At 31.9% G+C, this 24,300-nt stretch overlaps 2 protein-coding genes across 2 annotated transcripts in view; one reads left to right on the forward strand and one right to left on the reverse strand.

Annotated features, from left to right (window-relative positions):
• Positions 1–17,551, forward strand: part of LOC114324149 (3-hydroxyisobutyryl-CoA hydrolase, mitochondrial) — a 29,127-nt gene extending 11,576 nt beyond the window's left edge. The window contains exons 2-3 of the mRNA XM_028271893.2: positions 13,534–14,509; positions 17,257–17,551. Of these exons, the coding sequence (XP_028127694.2) occupies positions 13,534–14,509; positions 17,257–17,408 (1,128 nt within the window). The 3' untranslated portion in view covers positions 17,409–17,551. The remainder of the gene's footprint in view (positions 1–13,533; positions 14,510–17,256) is intronic.
• Positions 17,552–19,137: 1,586 nt separating this feature from the next.
• Positions 19,138–24,300, reverse strand: part of LOC114324152 (adenylate kinase isoenzyme 1) — a 70,651-nt gene continuing 65,488 nt past the window's right edge. Inside the window, exon 4 of the mRNA XM_050643221.1 lies at positions 19,138–19,267. Coding sequence (XP_050499178.1) covers positions 19,196–19,267 — 72 coding nt within the window. The 3' untranslated portion in view covers positions 19,138–19,195. The remainder of the gene's footprint in view (positions 19,268–24,300) is intronic.

The following is a 24,300-nucleotide window of genomic DNA, read 5'->3' on the forward strand; positions in this document are numbered from 1 at the left end:
ATAAAATATTTTTTAAAAAGTCAAAAAAGTTTTAAGTGATATAAAATATATATATATATATATATATATATATATATATATATATATATATATATATATATATATATATATATATATATATATATATATATATATATATATAAGAGATTGATGACCATCTTATTAATTTGATTAATTAATTAATTATTTTAATTACTACTCATGAAACAAAACCAAAATTTAATAAAACTTTCCAATAAAATGTATTCTCAGGGCTAATTGATTTTAAAATATCACCTTTAGTTTGTGGCTTCTAGTGTTTCTCGTTGCTCACTTCATCCAGGACAAAACAAGGAAAATAAATGTACTCAAAATCATGTAGATTCTACAAATATTATTTATTTATATCATTTTTTAAACAAATTTTCCTTTAAAAGATTCGGTAGACTGTTCTTATTATTATAAAAATAAAACAAATTTTAATTTTCACCTTTTTAAATAGATTACTTATATCTTCTATGAATTTATGAATTAATGAATTATGCTGCAAAATTAAAACAAATAGGGTATGTAATATAAAACAACTCTCTCCTTTTTACAAATGATCTGACTAACCTTTTTTATCTTCTATACTTCTTATCATGGATTGTGTTATCCTCGGTTCCCCCACACATGCTCCTTCGGATGCTGAGACTATCCTCCTCTTCCAACTGCTTCATCAACAAACAGCACTCGCTCGAAATCTCTCCTCGATTTAGTCTCTGACTCGATACAAACAATATCAATCTTTATACAGTCGAACCCGCTTAATAGAATACCTGTTATAGGAATATCTTTCTTTAAGGAATAGAAATTTGAGGTCCCGAAACGTTTCTACTAGCCACCAATGGTCGGTTATTAGAATATCCCGGTTATAAGAATACTTTTGCTTAGCACGAAGGCTATTCCAATAAGCGGGTTCGACTACTTCCAAGATTTTTTTCTCAGCTCGATATCTTGTGCAAAATTGATAAAGAACCGGCTACTCGTTCCAGACAGAAACTGGAATGTATTCGGATACGAGGAGATTTTACTTCTCGACTCGATCACGATTTCGTCTCTACAGAAATCTGCTTATACGGCCACCAACTTAACCACTTCACACAAAATCACTACTTTCTGAACTGGACTGCTCTCTTCAGATCTTAATTACACAGTAAAACTTTTTCCTTCATCCATCTGAAACTCAAACACTCTACTCCCCTTCATCAGTCTCCTCGCCAATCACAAGCATTATCTCTACACATTACATCCCTACTTTCCTTTCTTAAAAACAAATAGTCTTGTATCCAAAATTTCCCGTCTTGTCAAATTCCAGGAGATACCGAAATTAATTTTTGTCTTACATGCTAGAAAAAACCCTATTTTAAACCTAAACAATTTTATTTACCGTCTTTACTTTCTAGGACTCATTTATAATTGTTCTATTGTTCACGTCAAACGCAAATACATCCACTTTCTAAAACCGATCGTAAAATAGTTCCATTGTTCTTGAATTGTTAAGTCCGTTCCTAGAATCTTAACCACTAATGTTTTTCACTTTCCACGAAACACTGATTAACGACTAAAATATATTATTTACAAATTTTGGCCATATACATGGATGAAAAGTTACGATCTTGTGGTCTGGGATATAAAATGAGTTCGCTAAATTTTCCCCATAAAAATTATATAACAATATATTGTAAATTATTATTTGGGAGTGCTCCTCGTAACATTCAACGTGTCTTGGTTTTTTTATTTCTAGTGGATCTTTATTGTTATTTAGTATAGTGTAGAGTGTAAATGTAGATGGTGTAGTGTAGTATCATACAGAAACTCATAAATATCGACAATATCATACTAAAGTCATCTACATTAAAATGTATAACAAACCAAGACACGTTGAGTGTTACGAGGAACACTTCCAAATTATGATTTACAAATCATTATAAATCATTATTTGGTATTTACAATGTGTATACAGCGTGTCTACTTGAGTTGGAAACATATGGGAAACTTTTTTATTATTAATTTTACGAAAAAAAGTTATTCTTTATAAAAAGTTCTGCATGCCCAAAACCTAAGATTCAATTATCAGATATCAAATTTTCTCAATATTATACGAGGTATGTCAAAAAATATGAATTTCGGCTAGGGGTAAAGTACCTTTATTTCTCTCAATATCGAAAATTCTTATGATAAAAAGTTGTTTGGAATTAAAAACTAAGATGAAATATGCAATTACATGCTTCTTATTGAAAAAAAAATATTTTTCTCAAATTTATGGATACTCAACATCGTTTTTAATTATTACAAATATCATAACTCGTTTATTATTCATTTTACGAAAAAAAGTTATTCTTCATAAAAAACTTTGCATGGTCTAAAATCTAAGACACAACCATGATATATCAACTTTTATTAATTTTATACGAGGTGTGTCAAAAAATATGAAATTCGCTCAATATTAAAGCACCTTTATATTTCACAGTATTTCAATTAGAAGGATGTAATTGCATATTGACACATAGTTTTTAATTCTAAACAACTTTTTTAATAACCGTTTTCAATATTGTGAAAAATAAAGGTACTTTACTCTTGAGTGAAATTCATATTTTTTGACATAACTCGTATAAAATTAATAAAATGTCTGTTGGTTGAATCTTCGGTCTTAGGACATACAGAGATTTTTATAAGGAATACCTTTTTTTCGTAAAAGTAATAATAAAAGAGTTATCGTATGTGTAATGAATAAAAACGAAGTTAGTATCAATAAATTTGAGAAAAATTTGGAAAATATTTTTTTCCAATTAGAAGCATGAAATTACATATTTGAGCTTGGTTTTTATTTCCAAACAACTTTTCATAATAAGACTTTTCGATATTGAGAGAAATAAAGGTACTTTACCCTTAGCCGAAATTCATATTTTTTGACATACCTCGTATAATATTGAGAAAATTTGATATCTGATAATTGAATCTTAGGTTTTGGGGCATGCAGAACTTTTTATAAAGAATAACTTTTTTTCGTAAAATTAATAATAAAAAAGTTTCCCATATGTTTCCAACTCAAGTAGACACGCTGTATACATGATGTGGGAGTGCTCCTCGTAATATTCAACGTGTCTTGGTTTGTTTATTTCTGGTGCATCTTTATTGTGATTGTAGTATAGTTATTAACATTATCTAACTATCTAGTAACATATATACATTACTAAATCTAGTCAGTGAAGCAAGTTATCGGAGAGGCCTTAAAATCAACATTTCAAAAACAAAGTTGATGGTAGTTGGAAAGATTAATATAGATCAAGGTCAGCTTTCTCATGATGGAGAGGAGTTAGAACGGGTGAATCATTTCAAGTACCTTGGCAGCTGGTTAAATGTACCTTGTGACTCTGATGAAGAGATAATAACTATGATCGAAATATCACGGAAGGCTTTTATGAACTGAAAACCAGTTTTATGTAACAGAAACCTGTCGATGAATATTCGAAAGAAGGTCCTAAAATGTTATGTGTGGTCTATCTTATTGTACGGTTGTGAGACGTGGACGTTAAAAACCACAATGCTAAACAAAATAGAAGTATTCGAATTGTGGTGCTATCGACGAATCCTAAAGATATCGTGGGTTTCGCACACTTCCAATGAAGATGTTCTTCAAATGATGAATTCAGAACGTCTGCTCATAAGCATCATAAAGAAAAGAAAAACCGAATACTTCGACCATATAATTCGAGAACCTAAATACCATCTGCTTCGACTTATAATACAAGAAAAAGTGGAGGGAAAGAGATGGATTGGTCGAAAGAAACTTTCATGGCTGCGTAATATTAGACAATGGTGTGGTTGCACAGTAGAAGATTTATTTCGCGCAGCAGCCGATAGAGAGAGGTTTCAGGAAATTGTAAACATGATGACGGCCAACGTCTGAATACAGACACGGCACCTAAAGAAGAAGAAGAAGTATAGTTATTGTAGATAGAATCATACAGAATCTCATAAATATTGGCAATATCATTTTAAAGTCATCTTCTTTCAAATGTATAACATATGTCTGAATTGTCAGTATAAATGAGTCAGATAAAATTAAATTAATAGTTTTTTTCCAAGCAACAAAAACAATATTTGATTAATTTTTTAATGCTTTGTACTTTGATAACAATTTCCAAAGTGGAAATCGAAATGGGTAATAAATTTAATTTAAAACTTAAATTGTGGCTTATGTCCAACTAAAATAGTAAATTACATGAAATGCCATAAGAAAATAGAGAGATTTTGCACCTCTTCTTCTTCTTGTAGTTTCATGGCCTCCACCTCTTAGGTACTTGGCCAGTCCTCGTATTTAGACTAACTCGAAGGAAATCCTCTTTTCAAAGGGTCTGGATTTTTCCGTGTTCCCTTCTTTAAATTCATTGTGATATGATTTTCAAATAACTATTTTTATTTTATATTTTAATTTGAAATATTGTTAAAAATTGATTGATCTTTCTTAAGGTTTGGTCATTAATATTATGTAGGAGATTTTGTATTGAAATGGGGGTTGGACTTCCTATATTAACAAGTTCCTGATACAGGTCAAATTGATTTGTTTTATTAATTGGGCATTCAAGTAACATATGAGTTATACTTCCTATTTGTCCACATTCACAAAAAGGAGTATCACTACAATTAATTTTAAACAAATGGTCTGGTGTGTGACAATGGCCCGTTCGCATTCTAATAATTGATGTCTTCGATGATGATGAAGTGCTTTCGATCCACAAATGTGAATTTGTGGAACCAAGGGTTTATAGAGAAATCACTTTGGCATTATTGATACCATTTGCCTTTAGTTTTAAACTGCTTTGTCCATTCAACTTTAAACTCATTTACAATTTTTTGTTTAATAAAAGGCAAAAAGTCAAATTTATCTATTTTAATGTCTGCAGGAACATTTAAAGTCTTGCCTATATTTGCCAATTTATCAGCCTCTGTATTCCCCTTTATTCCAGTATCGCCTGGAATCCAAGCTAAGATTATATTAAATCCTGCTTCCATTGACTCAATAATGAGTCTTTTACTTAGGTTTACAATATGGTTGTTTGTCCCCCAGGTGGTGTTATGTAATTTTTGGATGGCACTTTTAGCATCTGAAAAAATTATTGCTTCTTTAATATTTTTTTCGATACAAACAGATACTGCCTTGTTAATTGCAATCATTTCTGCAGTGCATATTTGAGTGTGCTCATGTAATCTGGATGCATAGTTATAATTGATTGAAGGTATGTGTACCCCAAAACCTACTGTCCTCGACTCGGGATCTAAAGAACCATCTGTAAATACCCATATGTAATTTCCATATGAAGCTGAAAATTCATTAAGAAATTCCTGATGAGTATAGGTTTCCATTTTTTGTGGGTTGAGAAAATTGTCTGAAATGTTCCCGTAAGATAATTCAGTTCGATCTGAAAGCAGGATTTAATGTTCTCTTTATATAGATTAATAAGGTATTTGTCAAAATTATTTTTGATTTCAATCACATATGGTGGCTCTTGTGATTTCCAAAATCCTATTTTATAATTTACTTTGGTTCCCAAGTCTGACAGGATGTCGTTCAGTGGATTTTTCAGATCAGCTAGGATTTTTAGATAGAACTTAGCGCAAAGTATTTTTCTTCTTGCATCTATTGAAATTTCTCCACTTTCTGCTAACAAAGCATTAGTGGGGGTAGATCTCATACAGCCCGTGATGATTCGTAAAGCTTTAAACTGAATGTTATCTAATATTAAGAGTGGGGACTTACTACAGGGTTTTAATATTGCACATGAATAATCCAAATGGGGTCTTACGATTCCTTTATAAATTAATGAGAGTGTATGGGGGTTTGCTCCCCACCAGGTTCCACATATTGCCCTCATTATATTCAAACCTTTTTGAGCTTGTGTTTCGATACGTTTAATATTTTCAATCCAGTTAAGTCGATTATTGAATATTGTCCCTAAATATTTAATTGATTCTATAATAGGAATCATCTCTCCTTCTATTTTTAACGGAATATTATTGGTGATGTTTTTCTTTTTGTTAAAGATTACTGCAGAGGATTTACCATTGGACAAGGGTAGTTTATTTTCTGTTAACCATTGAGTTATGTGAGTAAGACATAATATATTAGTTAATCTTATAAGATTATTTATATCTTCACCAACTGTTATGAGGGCTAGATCATCTGCATATTGAATTAGCCTGAAATTAGATGGAATAATGTCATGTAGCGCTTTGGTATATATGTTGAATAGTAGTGGGCTCAGGGGCGATCCCTGTGCCAGCCCTTTATCAGTGATGTTGGGTCCAATTATTTGGTATTCCCTATCTCGGATATAAATATTTCTGTAACTTAAGAATTCAAAAATTAGGTTATTATATGTATGGTATTTTTAAATCCACCATTTTTCTATATAAAAGGTAAATATCTATATTATCATAAGCAGCTTTTAGATCAAGGAAGACTGTTAAAACCGCTTTACTCTCAGTAAAAGCATTAAGTACTATGTGGGAAAGCGCTACATGCGCATTACTACATCCACTTTCTTTGCGAAAGCCCAGCTGGTAGCTAGGTAAAACACTATTATGCTCTACGAACCATTCTATTCTATTTTTAATTATGTTTTCTAGAATTTTACCTACACATGACGTTAAAGCGATTGGTCGGTAACTTTCTGGACTGTTTGGACATTTAGTAGGTTTTAGGAAAGGTAAAATTACTGTTTGTTTCCACTGCCATGGTATCTTACTTGTTTTTAATATATTATTGAAAATTTTTATCAAATGGGATTCTGCTATTGTGGGTATGTTTTTTAACATCGAATAAGATACCTTATCCATACCAGTGGCCTTATCTTTTTTTGAGTATATTATATTAGTGTACTCAGTGTAGGTTATTTGCTCAACAGTTTCATTGCTAGAGCTCAGAAGTTTAAACCGGGGATCTACATTGCACGAAATTAAATTATTTAGAATTTTTATTGAGGTTTCGTTATTGAGAAAAGTTACATGGCTATTAGAAAAATGAGTTTTAAATTTTTTAATTGTGTTCTAAATTTTTTTAACTGGAGTTTCCCTCGTAAGTGATCCACAAAATCGTCTAAAGCTAGATTTTTTTTTAATTTGTAATTGTTTTTTAACGAAAGCTTTAATTCTATTACAGTTTATGTAATTTTCCACGGTTTTGCACCTCTTATTTTGCAATTCCGTTATGGTTATCGTTATACTACGTCTGCGCAGTAGCGAATATATGATCCGTTATCGTTATTAAACATAAGGGATTCCGTAATTTACGGAGGTTTAAAGTAGTGCTTATCGTTATCGTTATAGTAATGGTTAAATTGCTTTGTTGCCAGAATGTAAAAAAATCAGTAAAATTACATTTACATAGATTCTAATTTTGATGACCTATAAATTAAAATATCAAAAACTGTTCAAGTTTATGCTTAAAATTACAATAACGTTGTGAAGTGAGGTTATGTTTAAATAACGATAACGATGACACGAAGAACCTACTTGACAGGCTGCAAAAACTCTGCTTTTTAACGTTGCCGTAATCGTTATGCTTAATAAAGTTAACCATAGCGGAGCCAAAATCAGCGGTTATTTTAAGAGGTGCAAAATCTCTCTAATAGCTTCCGAACAAGATGAAACTGAGGTTTAGATTTATGTGTGCAACTGGCTTTACACTAGAGTACTAGAGAAATATGTGGAAATTTACAGAATAAAAATTTAGTTATCTTTTATATTTCAATAATTTTGTTTATTTAGCTTTCACTATATTTTCCGTTTTTATTTTCTTTATATAGTTGTATAACAATTAGTTCTTTTTAATGTATTGGTAAATTTAGTACCATACAAGTACGAATACATTGTTATTTTCGTACTGTTGATGCTTTGACTGGGATTTAATCCCTTTAGTGCACAGTAAAACGTGTCAACCACAACGCAACGTCACTCTGAAATAGTCTATCACTATCAACATTATAACACTTGGTTAAAGATTTGAACAAAAATTTAAAAAAGACGAATACGTGATCATTTGTTTTATTACATATAATGTGTACTTAGCAATGAAGTGATTAGCAAGTACAATTGCGTGCATTCAAAGGTGGCGAAAAGTACAAAGGGCGAAAAAATTGTGAAGAATACAAATCATGGTATGTAGGCAAATTTAACACTAGGAATGGAACAGACCGTGATAGTCGTGACGTCAAATCAATGTTGGCTACTCTGGAAAGGTTTCCAAACAAAACAAAGATCTGTCAAAAATAACACGTGGTGTTTGCCAATTTTTATTTTCGTTTATAATTATTATTATATTGCTTGTAGGTAATTTAATTTTTAAGTACAAAATTACGAAGTTACGATTTTAACTAATGCTCATAGAGGAGAACTAAGTTTTTTAAGTTTCCAAAAGACACTGCCGTGCAAAAACAATGATTATCATTTGATATTGTGGGTGCTAAAATATCTAAAATCATAAATACTTTTCTTGCACACTAAATGTTTTTTCAGCGGGTTTTTTCAGTTTGTTACCTTCACATCATCATGTGGACGACCATATAATCGAACAGGTAATGGATTGCAGATACTTAGGTATGGAAATATCTAGCGACAGGCATCTGTAGCAAGAATCAAAACAGCAGGCAATGAAAGCAGCGAGAATATCTGGTTTTCTGAGGGATATAATCTGGCGGAATAAATATTTGAGCACCAAAAGCAAAGTCCGCATTTATAAGACATGTGTTAGACCCGTACTGACATACGCAGCTGAGACAACAAAGACCAAACAGATAATGAGAACAACAGAGATGAAAACCCTAAGATCCATAAGAGGTATCACACTCAGAGATAGAGTACGAAAAGAAGACACATTGAGAGAGCTAGGCGTTCAGGACGTAGTGAGATGGACAAGAGCGCGACGACGCATGTGGTGGGACCACGTAGATCGGATGGACCCTGAACGTATGGCGCACTGGGCGAAAACACAGAAGCCCAACACCAAGCGACCCATAGGAAGACCCAAAAAACGATGGTACGAGAGTTGGAGCTCCGGATCGCAGCAAAGACTGTAACAGAAGAAACAGGACATAGTCCTATTACAAGAAGAAGAAGAAGAAGAAGAAGACCTTCACATCAGTTTTCTTAATTTTTTATCCTTCACACTAGGAAAAACCTTTCCGGTTATTGCTTTAAACTTCACATCAAAAGAGAACCTATGCACATGGCTAGATTCTAAAGCATTTTCTAAATGTTCAAGTTTCTTTGGGGCATCTCTGAATATAAAAAAGAGAAAACTTGAATACATAGGCTACCTAATGAGGGGACAAAAGTACACATTCCCACAAAATATAATGCAAGAAAAAATCCAAGGACGAAGAAATCCAGGCCGTAGAAGAATGTCCTGGATGAGAAATTTGAGAGAGTGGTTTGGCTGTACCACTAACGAATTGTTCAAAACAGCAGTAAATAAAATTAGAATCGCCCTAATGATATCCAATCTCCGATAGGAGAGGCACTCAAAGAAGAAGAAGGGGCATCTTTACCGATCATAATTTCATTTATTTTCAGAAATGAATGATAATGTTATAAAAGTTGTAAGAACGAGTGATATAATTTGTAATCAATGAATAAGTGCTAAATGTTTTATCTATGTATCCTCCTTATGTAAGACTGAATGATAATGAAAGAACATGCTCACATTCATTATTGGTCCTCTTCAACCGTTAGGTGTCGAGGAAGGTTCACCGAACTTCTGAATAATTGTCTCCATTCGTTTCTGTTCTTCGCCATAAAGTTATAATATCTGTGCAATGTCTTGTTTTACACTTTTATTGGTCTTCTTGGTTTGTTTACTTGTTATTTTCATTATCTGTGTCTTCTCTTTGTTTGCATTTAGTTTTGTTTGCTTTTGAGTACCACTTTTCTACACTGTACTTCAGTTTTCCTGATATTTTTGGGCGAATAATAGGTTTGTTCGTAGTACAATCAGCAACCGTTGCCAACCATCAGACGCATGCGCGTTCGTAGTCTACGAACGCTAATTGTTAACTGCGTATCGCTATATGTTAACTGCGCATGCGTCTGATGGTTGGCAATGGACGCTTATCGTACTACGAACTAACCTAATAACAACCTTCTCTCATTTTTTTTCAGGCTTTCCCATGTAGTTTTCCTTTCGATTGAAATAAATTCTTATTCCACGTCTGTCTGTAAAACTCATACTTGTATAATTTATAAAACGTACCTATGCTTATTTTCTTTTCTTTACGGCTGTCTGTTTTACTTATTTCAACTGTGTCTAATATGTTCGTCTCCGAATCTGCTTTGTATGCCCTCTACTTTATGTTCTATTTCTCTTCTAATTTTTCTGATATGAATTTATAGTTCTGACAGTCGCTTGTAATTTTTTTCTTGTACACTGGTATATTTATTTAATTTGGCCATTCTTTAGGCAGTATTGTTTTCTTCCCTAAAAGATTTGGTATAATAAACTTTTCTTTTGATTTTTCCCTATATCTCTAAACATTTCTGGATTAACTTCATCACTCCCAGTAGATCTACTAATTTTGATTCCTATCTTATTGATTTCTCTAGTTCTTCTACCTGTATAGCTTCTGTTTCCTCAGTTTTGTCATCTGATCCGCCAATTACGTTGGTTTCGTTGTATTCCTTGTATTTTCATTATATCCTTGTCATCGGTGATTATTGTTCCTTTTTTGGTCATAATTTGTTTTAGCTTTATTTCTTTGTCAGGTAGCAGATTTGCAATGTATAAAAAACAATTTTACATTTTACTTACTGTTTTCTTCCATTTTCTCCGAACTTGTCCCAACTTTATTCCAGAGAACATTATTCTCTGTATTGCGAATCTTTCATATTTTTTTCGTGTTTTGTCTTGTATGCAATATTTCTAGTTTTTTATTTTCCTGTATTTCGATTTTTACCTCTTTATTCCAGCATTGTGTCCGTTCCTCTATTCTAGTATTTCGTGTGGTCCCACATACTAGTTTTTCTCTATATATCATCATATTTTTAAAGTTTCCCCATTCTTCTACTAAATATTTTTTCTTATTTCTCATTCTTTGATCGTTATCTTCCATAACCCTCCTTTGATTTTAATTATTTCGTCCTGTAGTTTATGTATACAACTTGCATTTAATTATCATTATGAAGCTCGTTTCGTATCCATCATATTCGCATCATAATGACGATCATTAAATGCTCGTTGTATAATATACTGTTATTTCACTTTTTTAATTTATCAGCAAAAACAACCAAAAAAGATTTACAATTTAACATGTAACTAATTTTTAAGCTTAATTAGAATGATTTTTCTAATAAAAATAGTAAATTACAGATGATATGCTGTCAACACATTCTTTAAAATTAAAGAGAATGTCAACTTACCATGTACAAAGGTGAACACAATTATAAATAAAAAAATACGATAAACAACAATCATTCAAGCTAATTAAGAAGCTACATCAGCGCGGGAAAACATGTTCCAAGATTGCAGCTTAATTTTGAATATTTTGTCGAGATATTTGGCACACATATTCGTAGTAAAATACAGAATGGCAGTACACAGCCCAATTTGAGAAATATGTGAGTATGTGGAAATTATTCTACAATTAAATAAAATATTATAAAATCGAGCCTGTACCGCCATTAAAAAGAGTAAAAAAATACACTTTCTTCAAATAAACTTTTTTATCCCATGCCTAGATTTTGTATCACATTGGAATTACTAAAAATCGATTATCTATAACAAGAAATCGAACTTGACTGACTTTGCAACATTTAGCGCACCTATGATTCACAATATTGTGCCTTCTACCGATGCACTGTTGCCGCACTGTTGAAACTTTCGAAAAAAAATTGATGACGCTCTGATGTAGCCTCTTACGAATAATTATATGCATTGACACCCGCCAGTTTTCAACTATTAAACTGTATATTTACTGTTCAAAAGAATTGTATTATACAGGGTGTCCCGAAAGGATTGGTCATAAATTATACCACGGATTATGGGGTCAAAAATAAGATGATTGAACCTCACTTACTTATATACAATAGTGCACACAAAAAAGTTACAGCCCTTTGAAGTTACAAAATATAAAAATTTTTCATTGAAAATGGACATGTGGCATTCTTATGGCAGCAGCATCTTAAATAAAAATTAAAGTGAAATTTGTGTACCTCATAAAAAATTTATGCCAGTTTTGTTTCCTTAAACCTCCCCAAACTTTTGTGTACATTCCAATTTAATTATTAGTATGGCACCATCAGTTAAACACACTGTTTTTAAAACATTTTTGCCTCTTAGGACTTTTTCGATAAGACAGTGTTTATCGAGATATTTTGAATGTTTATCGAATCCACCACATACAGTAGAACCCCGCAAATCCGAACCCCGCTAATCCTAACCAACGGAAAGTGAAAAAAATTTAAAAATTCAACACAAAAACTTAAAAACATGTTTATCATAGAGAGTAAAACCAGAAAATTACATACTTTAATTAAAAATACATACTTTATATGTATTGCTTATGTAAGTTAAACATAAACTTACTTCGATTTTCTTGTAGTTAACTTGAATCCAAAAATATTGTCCACACTCTTGCGAGAACGTTTTGCAACTCATAATCAATGACAACGAAAGCTTTGAACTATTAGTTAGGCTAATTTTCGGATAATCCGAACTTTTCGGAATTCGAACAGGCTGTCCCCCAATTAGTTCGGATTTGCGGGGTTATACTGTATTTGTATATGGTTAAGTACGATTATAGAGACCTGTTAATAATCTAAAAATGTATTTATAATTTACATTCTTAGGCATATTTTGAAAAAGAAGCCACATCTCGATAAAAAGTGACTTATAAAAAAAGGCTAGGAGGCAAAAAAGTTTTAAAAATACTGTGTTTAACTAATGGTACCACAATAATAGTTTAATTGGAACGTACACAAACATTTGGGGGGCTTAAAGGAACAAAACTCCCACAAAATTTTTATATAAATATATTAAAAAAGAAGCCGCATCTCGATTAAAGCTCGCTTATCGAAAAAATACTAAAAGGCAAAAAAGTTTTAAAACGTTGTGTTTAACTAACGGTACCACAATAATGAATTAATTGGAACGTACACAAAAGTTCGGGGGAGTTTAAGGGATCAAACTCCCCATAAAATTTTTATGGGGTGGACAAATCTCACTATAATTTTGTTTTAAGATGATCCTGCAATAGAAATGACACATGTCCATTTTAAATTAATAATCTTTAATAGTTTTCGATATATTGAAAAAAATCTATTTTCATTTTGTAAGTTCAAAGGGCTGTAACTTTTTTTATGAGCACATTTGTACTAAGGTAAGTTAGGTTAAATCGAACTATTTTTGACTCCAGAATCTGTGGTATAATTTATGACCAACCTTTTCAGGACACCCTGTATATCATCAAAATTTCGCCCAAAAATTATAACTGTTTTAAATGACTTGAATTTTTGTTTTAGTCGCCGAGCTGCCTCTTTATACGATTAATTCAAAGACACACACATATTACCTCACGAAAATGTTCTACTCAATCAGTATTGACCAAAGAAGTAGGAAAGAACGCCGTAGTTATATTAAATAGACCGAAAGTATTAAACTCGATGAATGTGGATCTACAGAAGAATGTATACAAAACACTCATGGATTTACAAAACAAAAAATCCCTAATCGTTATGAAAGGTGCAGGAGATCGAGCGTTTAGCTCTGGTGGAGACCTGGTGCTTCTGAAAGAGGCAGGTTTGAAGCAAGATTGGGTGTATACTAACGAAATGATTATCTACCTCAATGCTAATATGCATCTTATTAGAAACTATAAAATGCCTATTATTGCTCTCATGAATGGAATAACAATGGGTGGAGGTGCTGGATATTCAGTTAACTCGAGGTTCCGTGTAGCCACGGAAAAGACAAAATTTGCAATGCCGGAGGTAAAGGTAGGGTTTCTTCCCAATGCTTCTGCTACTTACTTCTTCCACCGCACCATTGGGCACCTAGGATATTACCTAGCTTTAACAGGCAGTACAATCATCGGACCAGACGTATTGAGGGCAGGATTTGCTACTCATTATTGCAACCACAGCGACTTGCCTTTACTTGAAGAGGAGCTTTTAAATTGTTCTTCTGATAGAAGCATTATTGCAGTGCTTGACACATTCTGCCAAAAAGATATTTCTGAGTTAACTTTACAACCTGTAATGGACAAGATAAACAAATGCTTTTCGGAGTCAACTGTAGAAAGTATTTTTACTAAATTAAGAGATGATGGATCGCCATGGGCTAGAGATACCCTTAATTTAATGGAAAAATACTCACCAAGTAGCTTAAAAGTGATATTAAAACAATTGCAGAAGGGTAAAGGTATGAGTTGGTTGGAATGTTTGAACATGGAGTATAATTTGACTGTCAACTTTTACAAATTTAAGGATTCATATGAAGGTAGGTACATGTTTTGGTTTTCATAACATTTCTTCGTTTGATAGACTTTTATCAATGAATTAGTTCTCATTTGAAGGATTTTGTTTTCTATCAAGGCAAATAATACCATAACCTGTTAAATTACTAACGTAGTACTTTTCCTCTTAGTCGTCGAATGAAGTTTAGACCAGGGCCCATCTGTAAAAATATTAGTACATTTGGATGTTGAGAGGTGACTCATATTGTTTTGCACAAATTGCTTGAAAATAACTCATATAATAATACTTAAAGGTCCGGAACATTGTTTAAATAATCAAAATGTCAAAAAATGAAGGAAAAATTCGATTGTTTTCTTCGTTTTTTGATTATATTTTTAAGAGTATTCATTTCCGAGAAAAGTTGCACTGACATGACATAAAAGTTGAGTAATTAAATTTCCTATAATATCTTCTCTTCTTCACGTGCCATCTCCGCGACGGAGGTTGGCAATCATCATGGCTATTCTGATCTTAGATGCTGCTGCTCTAAACAGTTCGGTTGATGTGCATCCCTACCATTCCCTCAAGTTACGCAACCACGAAATTCGACTCCTTCCTACACTTCTCTTGCCCTGGATTTTCCCCTGTATAATCAACTGAAGTATGTTGTATCTCTCATTACGCATAACATGCCCCAGGTACTGCAGCTTTCGTGTCTTGATGGTTTCCAATATTTCCAGTCTTTTGTTGACTCTTCTCATGACTTCGTTGTTTGTTATATCCTCGGTCCATGATATCTTCAGGATTCTTCTATACACCCACAGTTCAAATGCTTCCAACTTTTAGTAGTCGATGCGTTAAGAGTCCATGCTTCTATCCCGTAAAGCAGAGTCGAAAAAATGTAACACCTTGCTAGCCTAACTCTCAAGTCTAATTTCAGTTCCCTTGCACAAAGTACCTTTCTCATTTTATTGAAGTTTGTTCTTGCTTTCTCTATTCGAACTTTGATTTCTTTGGAGTAATCGTTTGTGTGATTAAAGGTGTGTCCTATAATATAGGATTGGTTAAAAATTTTAAAAATTGTCACCCTTGTTGCAAAATAGCAATAATTGTGAAAAAAACATAAAAAAACAAGTATTCGCATTATACGTTTTTCAACAATTTGTGCTACCCTTAAGACTTTCATATTTCAGCCAGAAAAACTTTATGATATAATAAAACAGTACTGTAGCTTTAATTAAGATCGGTTTAATAGATTTTACAAAATAAATTTTAAAATCCAGCTTTCGCAAAACAGTTCATTTTTTCAAAAGGTTGCAGGACTGAAAATTAAGCAGACAGCAAGTTGAATATTTTTTACATGTAAAATACTGTACTTTTCATTTGCAATTTACAAAATTAAAATAGATTAACTACCACGATGTCAAGAATTTTTTTAAATAAACATTAATTTTTGCTGCTACGCGAAGGACCGCGGATACGTTTCCTCTGATTGGGCATTCCAATTTGATAATGATTGATAAATTTTAATTTTTATTAAATTTCGATATAAATAAATAAATAAATAAATTGGTTTATTGCAAAATAAAAACACATACTCCTTCCTTTGAAATAACACTTTTTTAGCAAAAACTTTCTTTGTTCATATATTTTAACTTAGAGAATAAAAGTTTATTATTTTTAAACATACGCAATTGTTTAAACAATATTTCACAAACAATAATCAAATTAGTTTGATTTTTGTGTAATTAAAATATTAAAATAGAACAAAATATAGAGCAAGAAAATAATATATTAGACAAAGATTGGAAGAAATTTTGGTGGAAATCAACTTGTGTGAATCGAACACCGCTGTCCTGCGCGAAGCACCAAAAATGAATGTTTATTTAAAAAAATTCCTGACGCCGTGGTAGATAACCGATTTAAATTTTGCAAATTCCAAATGAAAGGTACAGTATTCTTCTATTTGTAAAAAAAGTTCAACTTGCTATCTGCCTTATTTTTAGTCCTGCAACATTTTGAAAAAATGAATTTTTTTGCGATAGCTGGATTGCAAAATTTATTTTGCAAAATCTATTCAACGGATTTTAATGAAATTTACAATATAGTTTTATTATATCATAACGGTTTTTTGCTTAAAATATGAAGGTCCTAAGGGTAGCATAAATGGTCGAAAAACGTAAAATACGAATACGTGTTTTTTATGTTTTTTTTTTCGGAATTATTACTATTTTTCAACAAGGGTGACAATTTTTATAATTTTCAGCCAATCCTATATTGTAGGAAATTTAATTACGCAACTTTAACGTTAGTCCCACTTTTCTCGTAAGTGAATACTTTTAAAGTTATAATCAAAAAACCAAGAAAAAAATCGAATTTTTCCTTCATTTTTTGACATTTTGATTATTTAAACAATGTTCCGGAGCTTTTTGAGTGGGAGGATAACTCAATTATTATTATATGACCTAATTCCAAGCAATTTCTTCAAAAAAAAAATGAGTCTCCTCGCAACGTCCATCTCAAAACAGATGCGCCCTGGACTAGCTGTGTGTAATTTGCCATTTGCCTGAGAATGATCCTCACCAGAGCATTCCCTTTAATTCAAAGGACATGTAGAATTTGTCTAATTACGTTATAGTCAAACTAACTATTGTAACAAAAACAACACAGCAATAGAATCCAAAATTTCAACATGATCTTTATTTTTTTAAAATACTTTTCATCATGTTCTTTTGTAAACATTTGTATCTTCCTGCTTGAAATATTCTTACTATCCAATTTTTTTTGTAGGTACACGAGTTGTCCTACAAGATAAAAATGACACTCCTAAATGGGATCCACCAAATCTGGCTGATGTTACAGAAGAACTAGTAGAAAAACATTTTGAACGAAATTCACAAGAAGAATGCAACAAATTAATAAAAGAAATTGAATCTTCATAATACGCAATAAAAGGAAGTACTGAATTACTGAAGAGTTAAACTGAAAATTTGAGAAAAAGAACAAAGCTGATAGTTTCTATTTTTGATATTGATATTCATACATTGTAAAACGTTGAATAAAATAAATCCAAACATGAATTATATATGTCTTGTACGTACTTGATGATGTCTCACTCTACTTGTTTCTGGCTTTGGCAACGCTACTCTTTACTACCATTTACGAAGACCACAATTGTTATCTTCTACAAATTAGGTTTACAGAAACTATGTCTGTATTACCATAAATAGACAATATTTCATTTCTGACATCCTCGTTATAGCTTTGCCTTATCCCTGATACTATGTCATCATCAACAGGGACATTAAAGTTACCATGATGAATATTATGTATATTCACTCTGTGAAATTTCGTTTATTGTACTCTGAAGGTGTTTGTAGAAGATTTCGGCTGTGTCTACATCTCTGATGTTCTCAATTCTCAGGTGCATAAATTGCCATCACATTTAAGGCCTTAACATCTAGTTTAATCTTTTGCTGACTATTCTTTCAGAGACATATTTGGAGTCTTCTACTTGATTTGCAAGTTCCTAATGGTTTACAAGAGATCCTGCAAGGAAAAATATTTGGAAAGCGAGCTGCAGGAAGGAAAAGAACATCCTGGTTAAAGAACCTTGGAAATTGGTTTAACAAAATATCTGTGCAGCTTTTCCGCGCTGCTGCATATATGATAAAGATTGCCATGAGGATCGCCAACATTCGTCACAGATAGGCACATCAAGAAGAAGAGATATGACCCATTTGCCATTCCTGAGTTAGACCACATAATAGGGAACTTGCATAAAATTTTAAATTCTAAAAAAATGTTATAAATCACAACAGATCATAATTTAAAACATGTATCAAAGATAAAAAAAGTTGTTTTTGTGTTCCGTTTGGCCCCTAAAAACGATTCTAAATTCAAATTAAAGCAACTAGCCCAAAACGCGTCGTGACGTCATAAGGTTAATGTTTACATTCTGCACCAACAAAGTAAACAAAATTTTATATATAATTTTAAATTAGACGTTACAACCGTCAGTATAAAATACAATTATGTGACGTCACAAGTGTTTTTGATCGTTTGAACTATTCATAGAAAACTTGTACTTTTACAAAATGGTTTTATTTTCCATACTAGTAAACCTTCTTTGCTTTCCTTCAAAAACTGTATCCAACTCCAATCTCAACAAACCGGTATATATTATATTATTAAATGACATACGATAAATGTCATTAGAATATAAATATTTTTCCCTTATTCCGCGACGATGAGCTGGCCAAAAACCCAAGTAGGTGGAGGCCAATAAACTAAAGAAGGAGAAGAAGAATATACCCAAATATAACCATAAAGTTCTTCTTCTTCTTCTTCCTTTATTCGGTTATATCCCTCGGGATAATTTGCCCAGCTTACAACCATAAAGTTAAACTATGTGATGTCACGGGTCGTTTGAACTATTTAACTATCGCAGATTTTAAATTTGTATTTCTAAGCTATTATGAGTTTTTGAAGCGTGAAAATCTCATTTTTAAACAAAACTGAAAATTGTTCTGTAATAAAAAAATGTGAAAGTTCCCTATTATCGATCAACCCTCGCTTGTATAATATAAAATAAAATGCGTATTAAAAATAAAATTATATTTGCGATAAATAAAGTTTTAATTTAACAATAAACATTTCTTTTTTGGCTTAAAATAACATTCGGTGTTGAATTTTCCTAATTGTACTTGTACCTTAACAACCTAACAATTTAAGCCACCAGGATGTCCAGAACTGATGTTACTTCGGCAAAAATTGCATCTGTTGTTCGTTCTGCATTGATCTAAAAGAAAAAAACTAATATTTTAAAAAAGAAACTGTTTTTCAATTACAGTCGAACCCGCTTATTGGAATAGCCTTCGTGCCAAGCAAAAATATTCCTATAACCGGGATATTCTAATACCCGATCATTGATGGCTAGTAGAAATAAGTGTCCCTACTGAATAGACCTACATAATAATAGTACATATTATGTATGTACCTACATTTACATTAAATTATATGGTTTTAGGTCCTTTTATGTCAATGATACAGCAGTGTAACTTATTTTATTAAAAAACCAAATTACATTTTCTGTGCATAAATCCCTTAATAAGCATGAAATGTGTGCAATATGTAAACATGTATATAATTATCTGATTTAAAATGCATACGCCAAAATTACTTCTCATTTTTTTTTTAAATCTTTAAGTTATACAAATTAGAAAAAATTACATTGAATTGACCCTCCAGAAATCTTCTTATAATATTACAAACGGTTAGGACTTGCCAAATTGAATGGAATATCCACAAAATCGAAAAAATCTTCATCTTTTGCCTCATCTTTCGCTTTAATATTGAGTTGGGTGGTTTCATTGTTTTGTTCTAAATCTTCAGTATCTTCGAAAACCGACAAATTATCGTCAAACGAAACAACTCTTAAAAATATTCGGCCTTTATTTTGTCAAATTCTGTGTTTTTATGAATTGGCACATTGGCAGGCAAAAAACGGATTGTTAAAATATTCAAACTCATGTCGGGTTTATGAATGGACATGGTTATCAGTAAAAGAAAACATTTCTATTCTTGTCTGCCATTGTATTGTCGAAGTCAATAAACCATTAACCAATAAAATTTATAACTGCAACGAGGTAGGTCGCAATAGAAATTTTTAGTTTTAATAGAAACTTTTGTGAGACAAGTAAAAGTAGATATTTTATGGCCTGTTGTATTTCGTAAAAGGGCCCAACTGGTGCGTAATAAAGTATTTATTATCCGAAAAATATAATAACCCATACACAATTTTAATTTTTTTTGGAAACTATGAATAAAAAGTTGTTCGTCCACTTGAATAATATTCGATTAAGCGATATTAATTAATTAAAACGTAGTCCTTTAAGCGGATAAATTTATTAAGGAGTAAATAGAAACGTTTCGGGACCTCAAATTTCTATTCCTTAAACCGGGATATTCCTATAACCGGTATTTTAATAAGCGGGTTCGACTGTATTTTGGTTGAATTTTCTCTAAACGATAGGGAGAGACTGAAAAATTATCGAAATAGTTCTTATTCTTATTGCTGGATTCGACCGTTACTGGATGGAAATTCATTTTATCTACCAAATAAACACTGAGAACTTTTATTTTCTGACACGTAAACATTGTAAACTGACATGTGGTGATTGTCCAAATACTTACATCGGTCAAACTGGTAGAATCTTTGACAAACGCATAGCAGAACATAAAAGGGCTTTCAATAATAGAATCTTTCTTTTAATGAACAGTATTCAAATTCTTCATATTCAAAATAAAGGCCTTAAGCTATCTTCATTAGAGTCTATGGAAACTAATAAATTAAAAAATACAGATGATATAATTCTGCATGACTAACTTGAGACAAACAACTCCCTACTCCTAGTATAGACTCATAATAGTAAAAACCTATCACTTGAGAAAGGCACTCTGCCGAAACAGCTGCAGTGACATTAATTTTTAATCAATTTTGTGAAAATATTGAAAACAAAAGATTTCACTGTTCTATTCATATATTTCTTATTCTATTAACTACTGATACTAACTTAAGGAATATAATTATATTTAATGAATAGCGCTTCTTCCATGAGAAAATCATTAAAATATGGACTTGGAGGAGCCCCAATGGTAAGACTCTAAACGAGATCCACTTTATCATCACGGACAACTAACACATACATACGTAGTGAAAGATGTTACAATCTTAAATAAGTTTTTCCGAGTGCATATTAAACATTAAGTTAAAGAGAAAATGTCCGAAGAAAAGAACATATAACAACCTTAATAGAAGGAATAAGTGAATATCGATATCTCGAACACGACATCAAAATTTCTACCATCAGACCAAAGAGATAGATAGAAGGATTGGTTTAGGCTGGGCAGCATATGGCAGATTGAAAGACATATTCAGAAGTGAAATTCCTTTAAGCCTTAAAAGGAAAGTATACAATCAATGTGTTCTTCCAGTCATTACGTACGGAGCTGAAACACTAACATTAACCAAAGCAAGGGTGTCAAAGCTTAGAATAGCACAGCGGAAAATGAAAAGATCCATTCTAGGAATAAGACTTGCGGATCGAGTGAGAAATTTATAATTAAGGCAAATAACGGGTATGTAAGATATCATAGAAAGAATTACCAGATTAAAATGGAGTTTCGCAGGACATATTATAGCGGGACTGCAGGATGAGAGGTGGACAAAAATACTGTTAGAATGGAGACCTCGCATGGACAAGAGAGGCAAAGGTAGACTACACCAACACTCTGGACAGACGAATAAAAAATAGATGGTAGATGGATGCAATTAGCAAAAGATCGAACTTCCTGGAAAGGTGCTGAGGAGACTCATGCACTGCAGTGGACAAGAGAAGAAGCTGGATAATGATGAATAAAATAAAACGAAGAACAGGTAAAAATAAATTAATGGAATCATCATTATTTCTCTTAGTACCTAGAAGCACGAATACAGCAACTCGAGGAGGAACATAGAACCGGTCAGTCTAGACAGTTTTATAGGGACCTAAAAACAACGACGAGCAACACGACAAACAGCCCAAGATTTACAGTTAAATTCTACGGTTATATCTAAACAGTTAAAAAGTTAGATAATCTCTGACAACAGGGCGACTAATCGTGTAATCTAAATTTACAATCAAGATGCAGTAGAAATAAACAAACCAAGACACGTTAAATGCTACTAGATGTTACTAAATTCCATGTATGTTTCTAGAATGTACACACAGGATATTGAAAACATTCCTGGAATGTCTTCAAAAGCACAAGAATGTCCCCTAAATGTCCCAGGAAAGTCCTCTGTCAGCATTTTAAACATACCTTGAATTTCTTGTTGGAACATTCCATGAATGTCTACGAATGTTCTTTGGACATTCACAGTATATTTTTTATACATTTCCTGGATATAGTCGCTGATGTGACATAACACCTCCGATTTGTTTTTTTTTATGAGTTTTGTAAGAGAGAATAAAAACTTTTTTTACAGTCAGCTCCTATTTTCATATGATTTTTTTGACATGTTTTGTAGTAAATTCAACTCTCTATTTACTACAAAACATGTCAAAATTTACATGTGAAAACAGGAAATGACCCTAAAAAGGGTTTTTCGTCTCCTACAAAATTCATCAAAAAGGAGATAGGAGGTATTGTCACATCACCGACGATACACCAGAAGTATATGTCGACACCCCCATCGAACAAGGTTGTAACTCAATTTACATCTATTTTCAGATTTCAACATAGGCGAAATCAGCAAAAAATTGCGCACACGTCAATATAAACGACATAGTTTAATTCTCAATAGTTTGGATAATAAGAAGTTGTATTTTAAGTAACGTATGCCATTTTACTCCATTTTAGCGCGAAGAAGGGAGTAACACTGGATACTCCCTATGTTAAATATTTATTTTCTTTATACTTGACGATTAACAAGGTTTTTAAATGAGTTACAACGTTGTTGCACGTATGTTTAATTCATAAAGTAATCAAACATATGGTGTATCTCATAAGTCAATTTATCGAAATGTAAATTAAAAAGGATTTACGGACTTTTTTTCCTTTTTGATAATTGCGGTGGACAAAAGAAATAATATAGAATAGTTTTTACTACGTACTTCTACGTAGTACGTAAGTTTAATATTAATGCTACACAAGCATTTTTTGAAATAGCACATTCCACAACGAGGGTGATTCAGTGCATGCCCTTATAGAAAAACGGAAAAAGTCGTATATGCTCCAGACCAATGGATAACCATGATACGATGTGCCAAAGCATCAGGCAAGCCTTAATCTGTAACTGAAATAAATCAGAAGCAAATTCTAAATTTTAACCTATTTAAGGACACACATTATGTTAAATTTTGAAGTAGATTTTAATAGTAAAAGAGTAAAGTAATAAAACAAAATGGTCTAAAATTAAATATTTACATATACGCAATAGAAATGCGAAAAATTTGAGATATTTTATAACATGTTTTCTTCATAGTGATGAAATATTATTGTTATTGTAAAATTTATAATTTCAAATTAAAGTTGTGAAAACTATGAGTTGATATTTTGTTTAAATATACCATAGAAACTAACTTTTTCCTATCTATATTGACGATGACTCAAAACATACAACCTTTTAGTAGCAAAACTGGAAAAATAATTAACACGGAGAGTGTAACATGGTTGTTAGGCAAGTTACAACCTTTTTCTACGAAGAATCATGTTTACTCTTAAGGTTGTATCTCAATCAAATTCAAGATTTTTAATAGTTAATAAAATTAGAAAACATAAATCTCACAGTAACACCTTATTATATTATAAATATCATATCGCATTAGTGTAAAAGAGTCTAACCATTTCGGTATACATTTTTAAAAATTTAAGTTTTCGTATTTTGCCTCTCCTGTAAAATCGCTAAAAATGAGTTACAACCATTTTCGATGGGGGTGTCGATGTGGCCATACCAAATAATACATCCTTGATAAATATAATCATTTTTGTTGCACAAAATCTTGCCATATATTTTTTTCATAATCATTACTACGATGATGATTCATTGTATTGAATTGTACATTACAATTACAATCTGGTCATAACTGACCAATGAGCAATTTTAATTTAACCTAAATTACTACTGTTCCTTAAAATGAAGAGCTTACACCATAGCGTCTCTTATCTTATCTAACAAGATCATGCACTATTCTAACATACACAGGCACACAAGCACTATGTTCTGCTTTACACTATCACCGATCACTCAAACTAGTTCAAAAAGCTTTGTCCTCTTCAATCTTCTAGTTT

This window comes from Diabrotica virgifera, chromosome 1 (assembly GCF_917563875.1).
Source record: "Diabrotica virgifera virgifera chromosome 1, PGI_DIABVI_V3a".
In the NCBI taxonomy this organism is placed as follows: Eukaryota; Metazoa; Arthropoda; class Insecta; order Coleoptera; family Chrysomelidae; genus Diabrotica; species Diabrotica virgifera.